This window comes from Lepidochelys olivacea (genome assembly GCF_965140295.1).
Source record: "Lepidochelys olivacea isolate rLepOli2 genome assembly, chromosome: 8".
Taxonomy (NCBI): domain Eukaryota; kingdom Metazoa; phylum Chordata; order Testudines; family Cheloniidae; genus Lepidochelys; species Lepidochelys olivacea.
Genome location: NC_140418.1, coordinates 54,877,026 through 54,891,457, shown reverse-complemented (window position 1 = coordinate 54,891,457; position 14,432 = coordinate 54,877,026). Strand labels below are relative to the sequence as shown.

At 52.1% G+C, this 14,432-nt stretch overlaps 1 protein-coding gene across 1 annotated transcript in view; it reads right to left on the bottom strand.

Moving 5' to 3' along the window:
* The window catches only part of LAMC2 (laminin subunit gamma 2), a 40,525-nt gene that overhangs the window by 12,539 nt on the left and 13,554 nt on the right, over positions 1-14,432 (bottom strand). Inside the window, exons 3-11 of the mRNA XM_084637768.1 lie at positions 10,758-10,893; positions 9,535-9,633; positions 8,152-8,288; positions 7,026-7,148; positions 5,993-6,182; positions 5,242-5,354; positions 4,644-4,862; positions 3,204-3,383; positions 1,255-1,500 (exon numbers count right to left, since the gene is read on the bottom strand). Of these exons, the coding sequence (XP_084493894.1) occupies positions 1,255-1,500; positions 3,204-3,383; positions 4,644-4,862; positions 5,242-5,354; positions 5,993-6,182; positions 7,026-7,148; positions 8,152-8,288; positions 9,535-9,633; positions 10,758-10,893 (1,443 nt within the window). The remainder of the gene's footprint in view (positions 1-1,254; positions 1,501-3,203; positions 3,384-4,643; positions 4,863-5,241; positions 5,355-5,992; positions 6,183-7,025; positions 7,149-8,151; positions 8,289-9,534; positions 9,634-10,757; positions 10,894-14,432) is intronic.

The window sequence follows — 14,432 nt, the reverse complement described above, 5'->3', positions numbered from 1 at the left end:
ATGCTGAAGGAATTCAGGGCCTTTCCCCTTGATCTCCTCAGCGGTACCCTGCTGATGGAAACTCCCCATATGCAGACAGAAATCAACACCTCTGGGAAGCGCCCAAGTCTTAACGTGAGCCATCCAGAAATCAAGCAAAGCACTGGAGTCAAACAGCAAATTAACGGTCACTTTTTATGCATCATGGAAGTTGCATTCTCACATAGCAGCAGCTCTCTCTGTCGCCCCACCCCGCATACGGATCACACTCTTAGCATTATTGAGGCAAACATGCACATTCTCCAGGGCTGACTTGTTCAGCAGGAGTCTGCATTGGGTTCAGTATTTGTATTTGCTTTTACATTCCTCACAGGCTTTTGTAAGGCTTCAGGGAGCCATTTGTGGGGCCTGAGACATCACAAGATTCTGGTCTCCTCCCGGTATTTCAGCTCCTGGAGAGATGGATGGAACATCATGAGAACACTGGAGCTTGTGTTCTTGTGGCCCCACAAATGGCTCCATGAAGGGCTAGGAAGGCTTGTGAAAAGGGTAAACAGGAAAACAAACTCAGAGATATGAGGCTTTAATTACATTTAGCCAGGGCCTAATGGGAAGGGCAGAAGCCTCCACAAGGAAGGTGAGAAGAGAACCCTTCCCCAGTGGTCTGGGTAGACATGGCCTATGCTGCATCTACCTACCACCACCTCCTCTATGGCCGGCAGGGGGAGATGGGGGATGAAGTCTAACCTTTCTCCCTTCAGATATAGTGGATGGAAGCGCGGCTTCCACCGTATCCTGTGGTGAATGTCTGGTGGGACCATGTCCTGCAATGCCCGATATATGGGCTGCCCTCCATTAACTGCCTCTCCTGTTTGAATTCAAGAGACTGTCCTGCTGTCCCTCAGAATGCAGAGCAAGCAGGGCTGGCCCTCACCACCCCAGCATCCCCACCTGCCCCCACTCTTCTGCAGCAACCAACCCCCTCTTCAAGTGGGGCTGGGCATCTATGGTCTGGTGAGTTCCTGTTGAACCCTGAGCCCTCTGCCATCCAGGTATCAGATCAGTAGGACCTGACACTGCTTGGATGGCTCTCAGGTCCTGGCACCTCCCAGATTTCTCGAAAGGCCAGCCCGGGTTTATCCAGATACTATTGGAGGCTTTATCTGATGTGGGACTTACATGCCCAGCCTTGATACTCACACACACACAGGGACGTGTTTACTCACAGGCACACTCTCCACTCTCACAGGGGCACACTCTGGCTTACACTCCTACCTTGACACTTCTCTACTGGGTTGAGGGCTAAGGGGTTCCCAAAGAACCCGTCCCTGCACTGGTCACAGGAGAAGCCAGCCGTGTTGTAGAGGCATTTCAGGCATTCACCCGTCAGCCGGTCACAGTTCCCTACGGCACTGGGATTGACGTTATTGTTACACTGGCAGGGCTGGCAGGGTCTCACAGGGCCGTTGTCGCCCAAGGGGTCTCCAAAATAGCCGTCAGCACAGAGTTCACAGTTAGCACCTGGGGAGGGGGAGACAAACAAGACAGAGACCAGTTACCCTCCAGAACTACAGGGCCCCAAAGCAGCAGCCAAACCCCATCTAACGCTGCCCTCCCCCTACTGCCAAGGGACGCAGGCACTACACCAGAGGTGGGGCAAACTATGACCCGTGGGCCACATCCGGCCCGCAGGACCCTCCTGCCCAGCCCCTGAGCTCCTGGCCCAGGAGGCTAGCCCCCGGCCCCTCCCCTGCTCTTCCCCCTCCCCCGCAGCCTCAGCTCACTGCGCTGGCGGTGCAATGCTCTGGGCGGCGGGGCTGCGAGCTCCTGGGGCAGCGCAGCTGCAGAGCCCGGCCGGACCCGGTGCTCTGAGCTGTGCGGTGCGTGGCTGGCTCCAGCAGGGTGGCACGGCTGCCAGCCACTGGTGCTCCAGGCAGCGCGGTAAGGGGGCAGGGAGCGGGAGGGTTGGATAGAGGGCAGGGGAGTTCGGGGTGGTCGTCAGGGGTGTGTGTGGATAGGGGTCAGGGCGGTCAGAGGGTGGGGAACAGGGGGGTTGAATGGGGGCAGGGGTCCCTGGGGGGGTTGGATGGGGTGGCGGGGGGCAGTCAGGGGCAGGGATTCTGGGGGCAGTTAGGGGACAGGGAGAAGGGGTGGTTGGATAGGGTAGGGGTCCTGGGGGAGCAGTCAGGAATGAGAGGAGGGGTTGGATGGGGCGGCAGGGGGCAGTCGGGGCGGAGGGACCGGGGTCGGTCAGGGGACAGGGAGGGGTGGATGGGGCAGGGGTCCCCGGGGGGGGGCATCAGGGGGCGAGAAGCAGGGGGGGTAAGATGGGGGAGGGGGCCGGGCCACGCCTGGCTGTTTGTGGAGGCACAGCCTCCCCTAACCGGCCCTCCATACAATTTCGGAAACCCGATGTGGCCCTCAGGCCAAAAAGTTTGCCCGTCCCTGCACTACACCCTGCTGGAACCTGCAGGACAATGAATTTCACAATCTCAGCTCTGTTCTCGTGGAGGGGAACTCGCCCTCCTCATATAGTTAGGGGAAGCAGATTTAGCTCCATGGAGCCTTTGACCCAAACCATCCCAGAAAGCAAGTCACCTTCCATCCCAGATGAGGGGCAAGAAGGGGAGCAACAATCTCTCTCCCGGGAAAGGAAGGAACCGTAGGCAGTGGTATCTTGAGAGGGAGCCTTTCTGACCAACAGGGGCACTGCGCTGGGACCGAGGAGACCTGGAATCTGCTCTTGGTTCCGCCACTGCCCTGCTGTGTGACCTGGATCCAGGCACTTCATCTTAGAGTGCCTCTTTCCCCGCTCCCCTCTTTGCCAGTCTTGTCTTTTCAGTGTGAACGCTCTAGGGGCAGGGTCTGTCTCTCTGTGTGTGTGTACAGCAGCTAGCAGAACAGGATCCTGATCTCAGCTGGGGCCGCTCTGCGCTACTGGGAATACATAGAATAAAGAACAACAGATAGGCAGAGTGGGGGACAGATCGGCTAGTCAGGCTGCACAGACACAATCACACTGCAGCCATCACAACCCCACTCTGTACTAACCAGGGGCTAGGGAGAGATTTTAGGGCATTCTCTGGGAATACATGTAATAGTCAATGGAAAAGGACAGGGTAACACTCTCTACGCTACCCTTTCCTATCCTGCTGTCCTGCAGGAGACTAGAAGAACCCTAGAAAGGAAACAAATCTCCAGGTAAACCAGAGGGAGGCCATTACCAGTGACTCCCAGAGGGCAGTTATTGCAAACGACCTCCTTTCTCCCTGGCGTCACTGAGCAGCCCTGGCCATTTCTGCAAGGGCACGGCCGGCAGCTCTGCGGATTCCAGTGGTCCCTGTAGAAACCAAATGGGCAGCTGGTGTTGGGGTCCATGTTTTCATCTCCTGAATAACAGTCTCCTGGGAAAGACACAAAAAGGTATCACAACAGCCAGCGCAGATCTGGCCAGGCGTGGTTCCTGTATTGTGGTGCAGGCCTTGACAGCCTGGCACTGCCACTGTACATGCAAGAAAAGACCCTTCCTCATAACCCCAGCCCACCTCCTACCACCTGCGCCATCCCATGTGAGTCAGCACCTGCCTGGAACCAAGCACTGACCCACCTAGCACAATTCCTCATAACCCAACACTACCACCTGTAGCCTGGCACCATTCGTTATAACTTGGCAACCCTTCTGCTGCACGTGTGTGACTTGGCACCATTCCTCTCTTCCATAACTCAACACAGTCCTTCATAACTTGGGGCCACGTTCACTCCTCCAGTCAATAACAGGCTATCATGTTACGATGCACCATATCTAGACAGCTAGCTCGCAGAGCTAGACACTCAGGCTATGTAAGTGTAAGTCCAGCCCTTAGAACTGACTGTAACAGTCAGAGTTCTGCACCTAGACAGAACACAGAGCGCTTTATGGAGCATAAAACATTCCTGATAAAGACATAGGCATGTGTACCAGGCACCTGACACCATTGCCCAGAATCCAGCACCTTTTCCTGGTACCCAGCACCTTGCCCATCTCCCAGTTTTATCCTCTGCAGCCTCATGACAAAAGCTGGTTGGGGAAATGGAGTTTCCATTCTGCTGGAATTTCTAACATTCCAAACTTGGTTTGCATTCTGAATCAGAATGAAGAGCCGCAATCTTAAAACTTCCTGCAGAACAAAAATTCTGAAAACTTCAAATTCAGGACTGTTGAAATCCACCATTTCAACTAGGGAAAAACATGACACTTCGATAAAGTAAAAAAGCTTTGGCTTTATGATTTCTATTGATTCCACATGGATTTTTATTTTAAAATTTTAAATACAGGTCATCGGATTTACTATTAAAATTCATGTTTTAATAGCATATAAAAGTCCAAACAAAACGTTTCAATATCAAAACGAAACAAGATTTTCCCTATTGAAAGTTTAATCGAAATTGAGAGGTTCCCATCAAACATTAAGATTTTGACAAAACTACATTTTTCAATGCAAAACTGTCCCACCTACATTTCTGGGAACGGTTCTCCTGATGGCATTCCTATCACCCAGCACCCTCACCTATAACCCTGGTACCTGTCCCACAGCAACACCTCCCTTCCCCCCGCTCTAGCCACAGTGCACAGGCACTCCTGGCAGCACCCAGAAGTCCCTGGTTATGGTTGTGGTTTTCCTTACCAGTGTCTGGATCGCAGTTTCCTCCCCCCTGGCAGTCACATAGCACACAAGTGCTGAAAGGCCCAAGGTTGGAAGAGTCTCTCTTGTACCCAGGAGCACAGCGTTCACAGAACTGCCCCTGATAGCCAGCAGGACACACACATCGTTCCACCCAGGGAGCCGGGGCTCCAGAGGTCGGCTGTGCAGAAACCAGGGTGACATTATCGAGGTACCCAGTGCCTGATGGAGGAGACAACTCATTACATTTACAGCCAGCAGCTGCACCCTGAACTCCTCCCCAGGGCCAAGACAACAGGCATTCTAAAGACTGTGTCTGTACCAGAGACGAGCGGGTGTTTTCTGTGAACACTGCACTTATACCCAGAGAATGTGTGTAGTGGTTACAGAAAGGAACTTGGAGTCAAGGCTCTCCTGTTCCCAACTCTGCCACTGACTCATTGCATGGCCTTGGCAAGTCACTTAACTGGTCTGTGCCTCAGTTTTCCATCTACAAGATTTACCCACCTCGCAGGGGTGCTGTGAGGTTTAATACAGTGCTTTGGAGATGACAAGTGCTATATGATGCTCTCCCCAGACCCCAACCCTCCCCCACACTCACTGTATTCTCCATATGTGGCTCGGATCCAAAGGGCCGTCAGGTTTCCGAGTAACCTGCGATACTCAAAGTAACTCAGCTTGGGGCTCCATCCGCTGTGCAGGTGCTCGTCCAGTCTGCATATCGGAAGTGAAAGAAATTGAGAAACAAGGAATAAAATGGAAGAGCATCTTGCTGTCGGCTCTCTCCAAACTCCCACTGGAACAGAAAGAACCTGGGCGCCAATGATTAGCCCCTTGCAGAGTGTTATTGACATGGGACAAAGCCCAGCCGAGGAGCCCTGATAGAGGACACCTATGATTCCTCCTTACCTACCACTGGAGCAGTCAACCCCACGGCACCTCGAGGCAAGAAGCAGGGTGAGCTGCAGTGGCAGGGAAAGCATCCAGCCCAAGCTACAAACATGAGTGTCACTCTCACCATTGGAGACGGACCGACTCACTAGCCCACTGGGAATCAACAACTCCAGCCTCTCTTGCTTACAGAAGGCCTGGGGTCCCACAGACTAAGTGCCAGGCCTCACAGCCTCCCCAGAGATGGATGGCCTCATGCACTGGGAGCTGAACTGCAGCCTCCCCTGGTTGTGAAGGGTCCAACACACTAGAGCACAGGGAATCTACCTGGTTAGGGTGGGTCTGGCAGCTGGACTATCCAGAAACCTCAGTGATTATGGCACATCTTTGGCACTGAGTCACTAGGCAGCTCCTCTGCAGTCGCTGATGGGTGAGAGCGCCCCAACATCCTCCTGTTTTACCTGAATGTATATGTCTTGCTGATGCCGCAGGGCAACATCTTCCCATGAGGCAGGAGGGAGGCGGTGACTTGTAGGCCAGCTCCTTCCAGGACCACGTCTCGGGAAGAAGGACGACGACCACCTCGGTCCATGCGATAATCAAAGGACAGGGTCTGGCCGTAGCTCACCTGCTGGTTCCCAAGAAATCTGGCTGTGAAGGGACATAAGAGACCCAGAGGGAGAAGGTTAAAGAGTCAAATTCTCCCATTAGGAAGTCTTAATTCCTGGGGCCGGCCCCAGGCACGTGCCACGCTTGGGGATACCCAGGAGCCCACACTTCGGAAGGTCCCAGTATCCCGTCTGCTGTGATGCCCACCACCAGCCTGAGCGATGAATATGGGGACCCGGCATTTACTGACTCTCCAGTGGCAAGTGCCCTGATCCAGTCCAACCCCCTGCTGCTGAAACTCACTCTGGGCCCCGGTAAAGAGCATCCAAAAGCCCTCATATTTGAAAAACACTCCCACATCCGCCCTGCAACCATTACTGCCTGCCCTCTCTCCATCAAATGTGCTTCCCAGACCAGAACGGGCTGTCTAGACCCCACCCCTCTTCCTTCATGCCAGGCCCTGCTAGCTCACACAGTCACGCCAGAGACAGGCAGAGCCAGTAGATGGACACCAGGAAACCCACTCCTTCCACAGTGCAACTGGCAAACTCCCTCTTCTCTCAAAAACCAATATCCTTCCCCCCCGCAGTCATGAAAAAGGGAAGCCCCCAGCTGTCAATCAGTATGAATTATCCAAGCACAGCAACAGCAAGCCAGCAGGTGTCGTGAGACTGAGCAAGTCTGTATTATTCTAGGGTGTTTTTCTAGCTAGATTTCCTGGGTGTGACTGAGTGTGAGCACAGCAGCATGAAGGAGAGAGGTCTGTGAGATCATGGCTGTGCTAAGCACTGAACGCAGCTTTGCAGAGCTCAGTTTCATTGTATGGCTCTTCCTCCTTTGGCTGCTTCCCTACACACGTCTCCCACATTCTGCACACTTCCATACCCGGTGCCAGGAAATAGGTGGGCTCTGATCTTCTGGCTGTAAGAAACACATCCCGATGGCGGGGAGACCACTGGAGCTGTACAGGGGACCCGCTTGCATACACTCCTCTCCAGCCCTCAGCATCTAAAAGGGAAAATAAAACCGTTTGCAGCCATCAGAGCCAGGAAATCGAAGCAAAGGGAAGGCAGTCAGAAGGTCATTTGTAATCAATCATTTCTGCCCTGCACACTTCCACTCTCCCTTGCCTCTCCCCAGGGCAGCATTCTGGCCAGCGCTACCCATTTCCTCATGCCGTACATTAGTGACCACCTTGACCACAGTCAGCAGTCAAGTTCTTCGTACGCTAGCTGTCTCTGACTGGAGATATCCTTGCTCACAGCAGGGATCACATGCCAAAGAGCAGGAAGATGGAATTAGATGGACATTGTGTTCTCAGACTTGGCTTTCTATGATCTGCAAATCAGCCCATGAGTAAATGCTGTAAAGGGAAGCTTGAGCGGCTGTGAGGTCAGAACTGCGAGCCACAGGGCACTCTGATGAGATCAAAGGGGACACCCAACTGAATTAGAAACTACACCGAATAAACGTTTCCTGCTACTTAATAAATACACACCCTGAGACAGATCCCCGGCGGGTGTACGTCGGTGTAGTGTGCTGATTTCCCCAGCTGGGGATCTGGCCCACTGATTTCTTTAAAAACAAATGTCTGGCTGCCCTCCCCACACAGGACAATGCATATCTGAGAGGTGACAATGGCAACCATGAGTAGAAAGCTGAATATCTGCATTCGTCTCAAGTGCTGCTCTCCATGCATTTAAGTAAAACACATGTCCACAAAAGGAGGAAAAATTCTTCAGGCATGCCACGGAACAAATGAAGAGAGCCGGCTGGCTGGAAGGGAGGCAGGGTGGTCACTGAGAACTGGTCACTGTGTGATAGGTTGGTGTAGCAGGATGGTTTCCAATCTCTCCATCCCCACCAGGGAACATCATGTGAAAGGAAGATTCACACACGCCATAAAGCAGGAGGTAACAGAGCCACAGTGTCCCGGCAGGCAACGTACACAAAGGTGCAAACACTATGGGAAGGTAATGCAGTAACGCAAACACGAGAGGAAAGGTTTTACCTCGCTGGAAGGTGGAGGTGATTTTATGGATGTTGTAATTTTCTGCACTGGCACACATGGCGGAGTGACCATAACAGAAGCACTGGGAACATCCCTCAGGGTTTCCTGCGTCCAGATGATAGTAGCCCTGCTTGCACCTGCAAAAGAGATTGCATCAATCTACTGGGCTTTAGGGTACATTTTACATCAGCACGGAACACCTGGTGTCACACACAGCGTGTGCCACATCACCTGCTGTATTGGGTGAGCCTCCCTGCACACACCCATGAAACCCAACCAGCACAAAGCACCCACTGGCCACCCAAGAGCTGATGGCTTGGAGTGCAGCTGTCAGGATATGTATCTCTAGGCAGAGGTTACTGCCAGAGGGTCACTCGCTGTCCTTTTGCGCTCAACAATGCCAGGAACAACTGAGCTGCAGAGAAGGTATTTCAAACTAGCCATGCGCAAGTTCTCTCAGAAGTCCTCCACCCCAACCCCTCCCCCAGCACCAACCAGCCATTGTCCAAACAGCTGCTACAGAGAGTCACAAGGAGTTTCCTTCCCAAAGGCCCAACATAGGCCGTACATTGAAGAGCTCAAGACCCCCCAGTCAGGACCAGAATTTCTAAAGCACATGCTGGGTGCTGAGCTCTCTGGCTCCACTTGTGGGTGCTGAGCGCTTGAAAAAACCTGGTCCCCATGTAAAGGCTGTTCATGAACAAGTGTGATTCACCACCTCTGGGGCAGATTCCCCCACCAGCCCTCTGCCCTTCTCTATCCCGGGCAAGGGACCAGCTTTAGAGCACAGCACGTACCCGAGGAACGTACTGTAGCAGGTCTGGGGTGGATCTTGCTATGCAGCTTCACCTGCCTGGACATGGCTCTGCTCCAGAGGGCTGGGAGGAATAATAGCTCCCTGCTGGGTGTGTGATGGTGCAACTGGCTTGAAGAACTCATCCAGAGGCACTTTTTGACACACACATTAGGGGATTTTCTTAGGCTCTGCTGATCAGTCAGTGCCCTGCTCCTGTTTGTGTCAGGTGATGCTATTGCCACGCCCCCAGGATACTCTGTGACCCAGCACCTGGGCAGAGAGATACTGGGTATCCTCACAAAAGGAATGGCCAATGGGAACCACACAAGGCTTTGGGCCCATTGGTAGCCCCTTGAAAGCAAAAGATCTGGCACTACACCTGTGGGCAAAGGGCATAGCCGAACTCTGGGAAACATGAGGGGCAAGAGGCTTTGGGACTAGAAATCGCACCCGGTGGAGGTGGCTCACACCCCTACTCCCATGCCGGAACCACGTGCTAATCGGCAGAGCCCTTTGGGTTTACAGTCTGTATTTGGAAAGGGACCTTTAAAGCCTGCTCTGTAGAAGTGAAGGGCTCATGCACGTACCGGTCACATCGCTCTCCCAAGACGCTTGCCTTGCAGATGCAGCGACCTGAAACACAATGTCCCGCGCTACCGGCTGGATCGCAGTCACACTGAGCACTCCTAAGAAGGAAAGAAAGCGTCTTGGATTGATTTCCAGTTCAGCTGAATCACCACCGCGGGTATATGTAAACAGCTCAGTATACACAGCAAGTACATGGTCTAGCCTGGTTGGCCCACCGAGGGTGGTACATGGTGATGTACTAGAAACACAGGAATTGTACTAGAAACACAGTGGTTCTCAGCCTTGCCCCCTGTCTAGCTGGGACCCCCTCCTGCTTAATAATATAGACACAGCAGGCTGGTCACTGCTCCTGATACTTGTTCACACCCCCAGGTTGAGAACTCACTCCACATTGGATCAGATCTGAGGTCCAGCAACCTGTCTCTGACAGTAACCAGCACCAGACATGTAAGAGGAAGACGCAAGAAACCCCATAAGGACAATTCTGGATTAACCTGTCCATGGAGGCAGGTTTCTTCCTAACTTCTGTCTTTTCAAGTCTGGGCTGTGCCTAGGAGCGTGAGCCATTATGTCCCTGTTGTATTTATTTGCCATGTGGAGGTGCTGCAGGGCTCTACTCAGGATTGGTACTCCATTATGCTAAGTGCTATGCAGCACACCTGTAGGCAGGGTTTGCTTGTTTTATTTATTTATTATAACTGTTCATGTGCAAATAAATCACTACACTCTTTTGAACACTTAAATGTATGGCTTCTGCAATATCATGTGGCAGAGAGTTCCACGGGTTAATTGTGAATGGTGTCCAAACCTCCCTTTCCATCAGCTTTGAAAGTATTGTCTTAGAATTTCAGTACTCCAGATGGATCAGGATAAGAGTACATAAGCAACTGCAGGACGTGAGCCGCCAGAATCCGTGAAGATCAGGAGTGTTTCACGTTAGGGTGACACGTTAGGGCGTGAGCTGTGCATGGAGGTGCACTGGAGTGTTATTAATGAGCACTTCACTTTCTGTCCTCATGGCCACTTCTAGAATGGCTATGGCCACAGTGTTAGGAATAAGGATCAGAGAGAGGCGCCTATCACTAGGAAGGGGGGATGAAACTACCATACCATGCTCAGTTCCCATGAATAAATTGTCTCCAGCCACCACAGGCTCCACACAAAGGCTGGCAAAGCTCTGGAGAGGCCAGTCCAGCCCTCATAGCTCATATCAGGTACTTACGACACTTGTTCACCTGCCCGGCACCCAGCCTCTGAGAAGAAATGGAACCCCGGCCGGCACCGGTTACACTTATCGCCCATCACACCAGGTTTGCAGCTGCACCGGCCGTAGTTATCACACTGCAGGCCGAGAGAGCCTATGGGAACAGGAGAAGCAGAGAATTCCATAGTCTCACCGTCACTGTGTTGTCTCTGGTTATCTCGTGTTGAGAACACTCCCGAAGGAATCTAACACCCACTGGGACCCTTAGGAAAAATATGATAGGGAAAAAATTCTAATTTGAGACAAATCTCACTATTTATCATATACTATTGCAGGAGTGGCCAAACTTACTGACCCTCCAAGCTCTATACGACAATCTTCAGAAGTTTGAAAACTGGGGCACACTTGCTGGGGCTCAGGGCTTCAGCCCCACTCCTGCTGAAGCCCTGAGACCCCACTCCCTGCTGGGCAAAAGCACCTACCCCACCACCCCGCTGCAAGGCAGAGGTCCTGAGCTCCCCCACAAGTCTAGTAGGTGGAGAATGGGGGGACATGGGGGCACTGCGAGCTGCACTTTAATGGTAAATGAGCTGCATGTGGCTCCCAAGCCATAGTCTGACGACCCCTGTACTATTATATAGTCAATTCCCCCATATTGGGGATATCTGTTGTATCCTTGGGGGCAGCAGTTTTAGGAAGAAATCACTTAAGACACAGAGAGCTGTGAGCTCTGTGAGCAACCATTTATTTTTACACACTGAACTAACCAAACCAGCTAAAACTGGCTGGGCTATCCCCTAATAATCTAACTCAGTTGCCATAGCAACAACAAGGTGCTATTACCACGATAACCAAATACACAACAATATCCAAGGCACTTGCTGAAGGCAGGTGCTTTCATTTTAATTTCTCCATTGCCCCTGCTGCTAATTCCCCCAGGAGTAGAGCCCTGCAAATCTGCGGCTATCCACAGACCAGGTTTGCGGATCGCGGATGGATGAGGATCCAAATTTTCTATCTAAAGCCCTGCAAATCTGTGGCTATCCACTTTATATTTGCAGACCGTGCTTGTGGATCACAGATCAAATGCTGACACAAATTTTGTATCTGCTCTGGGCTCTACCCATGAGGTCACAGTGTATGCGTGTGATATCAGTTCTTGCTGTGGAAATTGTTACAACACCCCCCACAAAAGATTATGACTTCAGGCAAAGGATAAAAAGTGGTAGGAGCTGATGGACTCTTAAGGGACAAAGAGCCTTTTGTCCTACTATAACCCCAGTAACACCACACACCACCAGGTAGTCCCAGAATTGTTTCATCTGAGTCAGATCACAAACTGGGGTAAACTGCTGTAATTCCATTAACTTCAATGCAGCTGCACCAATTTTATATCAACTAAAAATCTGGACCAGGATCATTGACCAAGCTTGCCCACATGACATCAAGTCATACCATCTTCCTGAACTGGCTGTCTCTATTCCCAGCTAACCTCCTGTGCTGCCCGCCTGAGCGACAGGGAGACAGACTACAGTAGAGAACAGATTCACATTCACACTGCCATATTCACAGTGTGCTCTCATGCACCCATTTCCATTCCTGTTAGAATACAGTACTTGGGAGCAATCCAAAGAGAAGTAGATATTTTCAGTCCTAGAATTTAAACCAACCAACAAACAGAAGAAAACCTCTGTGCATTTCTATTTGGTGTTAACAAATGGTTCTAAAGACGACTTGATTTCTGTGTTTGCGGACAACGGGTCTGTGCAGAGCTTCATTGACATGTACAGCAAGTCTGTAGCATTTAAGAAATGCAGGTATTTTCTGTGCACAGATAATTGGCTATTACCACCAGAACCAGACAAGCAACAGATATCCCTGCCATGTAATCACTGCAACAAGGTGAACACCTCTGCTGGGATTCCCTCCAGGACATCAAAGCCATTAATCCCATTTCTTCTCACAAGAATGAGCTGCCACGGGTCAGTGCACCATAAACAGCATCGAGGGCATTTATACTGTGTGTGGTTTATGTATTATTTCCTCTTTTGAAGTGGCAGTGCTGGGGAGAGGTAACAGGCTACAACTTTGGTGACTAACGTTTTCTATTTATCCACAGAACAGGTACAGCAGCCTGTACATTGCCACCCACCCCCAGACATGGTACTTCACACTATGCTTACACCTCTATGACCCAGTCAATCCTCAGCCTCTTGCGAGAAAGCCAATTACTTCAAAATGTGGTGGCAGCTGTGGACCTGGCTCAAGGCTCATTGAGGTCCAGGGCTTTGGCTAAGATCTTTTGTGATGTGGATACCTGTCCAGTGGGATCTGGACAAAGGCCAGCAAATGCATTTCATACAGACCTCTGAACAGCCATCAGATGGTCCCACCTTTTGATCACCCTCAACCTGCTGAGTTCAAACCTTTAACAGAGTGGGGACAGGTTCCAGTCCTAGTAGACTGGTGGGCTGAGAGCAAGCATGACAGTTAAAAGTGAACATGAAGGACATATTTTAGCGGCAGGCTGAGTTTAAGAACCGGCAGCTGTTTGGAGCTGCTCAGAGGTTTGGAATACTCGAAGGACCTGTCCAGCAGAGATGCAGTACTGCGCACAGTGCAGGAGAAGTGGTGCATGCAGTGACAAATGCAATTTAGCACATGGGTCTGCATCCCCTACTCCTGCCACTCACAGGATATGCCTGTGCTTCCTGACAGTCTTGGCTTTAGGGTAGGGGTGGGCAAACGTTTTGGCCCGAGGGCCACATTGGGGTTGCAAAACTGTATGGAGGGCCAGGTAGGGAAAGTTGTGCCTCCCCAAACAGCCTGCCCCCTGCCCTCTATCCGACCCCTCCCATTTCCCGCCCCCTGACTGCCTCCCTCAGAACTCCCAACCCATCCAACCCCCCCTGCTCCTTGTCCCCTGACTGTCGCCTCCCAGGACCCCCAGCCCCTAACTGCTCCCGGGACCCCACTCCCTATCCAACCCCGCCTGCCCCCTGACAGGCCACCCAGGACTCTCACGCTTATCAAACCCCACCACCCCACCCCAGAACCTCCACCCCATCCAACCGCCCCCTGCTCCCTGTCCCCTGATTGCCCCCCAGGTCTCCCTGCCCCTTATCCAACCCCCCTGCTCACCGCCGCCTGCCCCCTTACCATGCCGCTCAGAGCAGCATGTCCGGCAGCCACGCCCCCCAGCCAGAGCCAAGCACGCTGTGCTCCGCCCTGCAGGAGCGTGGCCGCTCAGAGTGCTGGCATGGCTGCAGAGGAGGGGGGACAGCAGGGGAGCTCAAGGGCCAGGCAGGATGGTCCCGTGGCCATAGTTTGCCCACCTCTGCTTTAGGGTATACCACTCACTAAAAATGATATAGAGAGCCTTTAACATCATGCAGATGGTAAAGAGAAGAGGGGAAGGTAAAACCAACAGCTCCGGTCTCACTCTATTAGGCAGCCTGCTATCTTGTGTGCTCCTTGAATGCCAGGCCTGTCCCGGAGCCAAACCCCAAAGCCTTGCATTAGATCTATGTTCTCAATGACATCTCTAAAGGGTGATGAACTTGCATGACTCACTGCTTAGTAACGTAACCTCGGGCCATGTGTTTTTCCACAAAGGTTAAGTGCCTGGTAAGTCTGAGCTGGTCTCACTCAATCCATCTTTCTCCATCTGCAGTGTCTTAATCCATGGCAGAG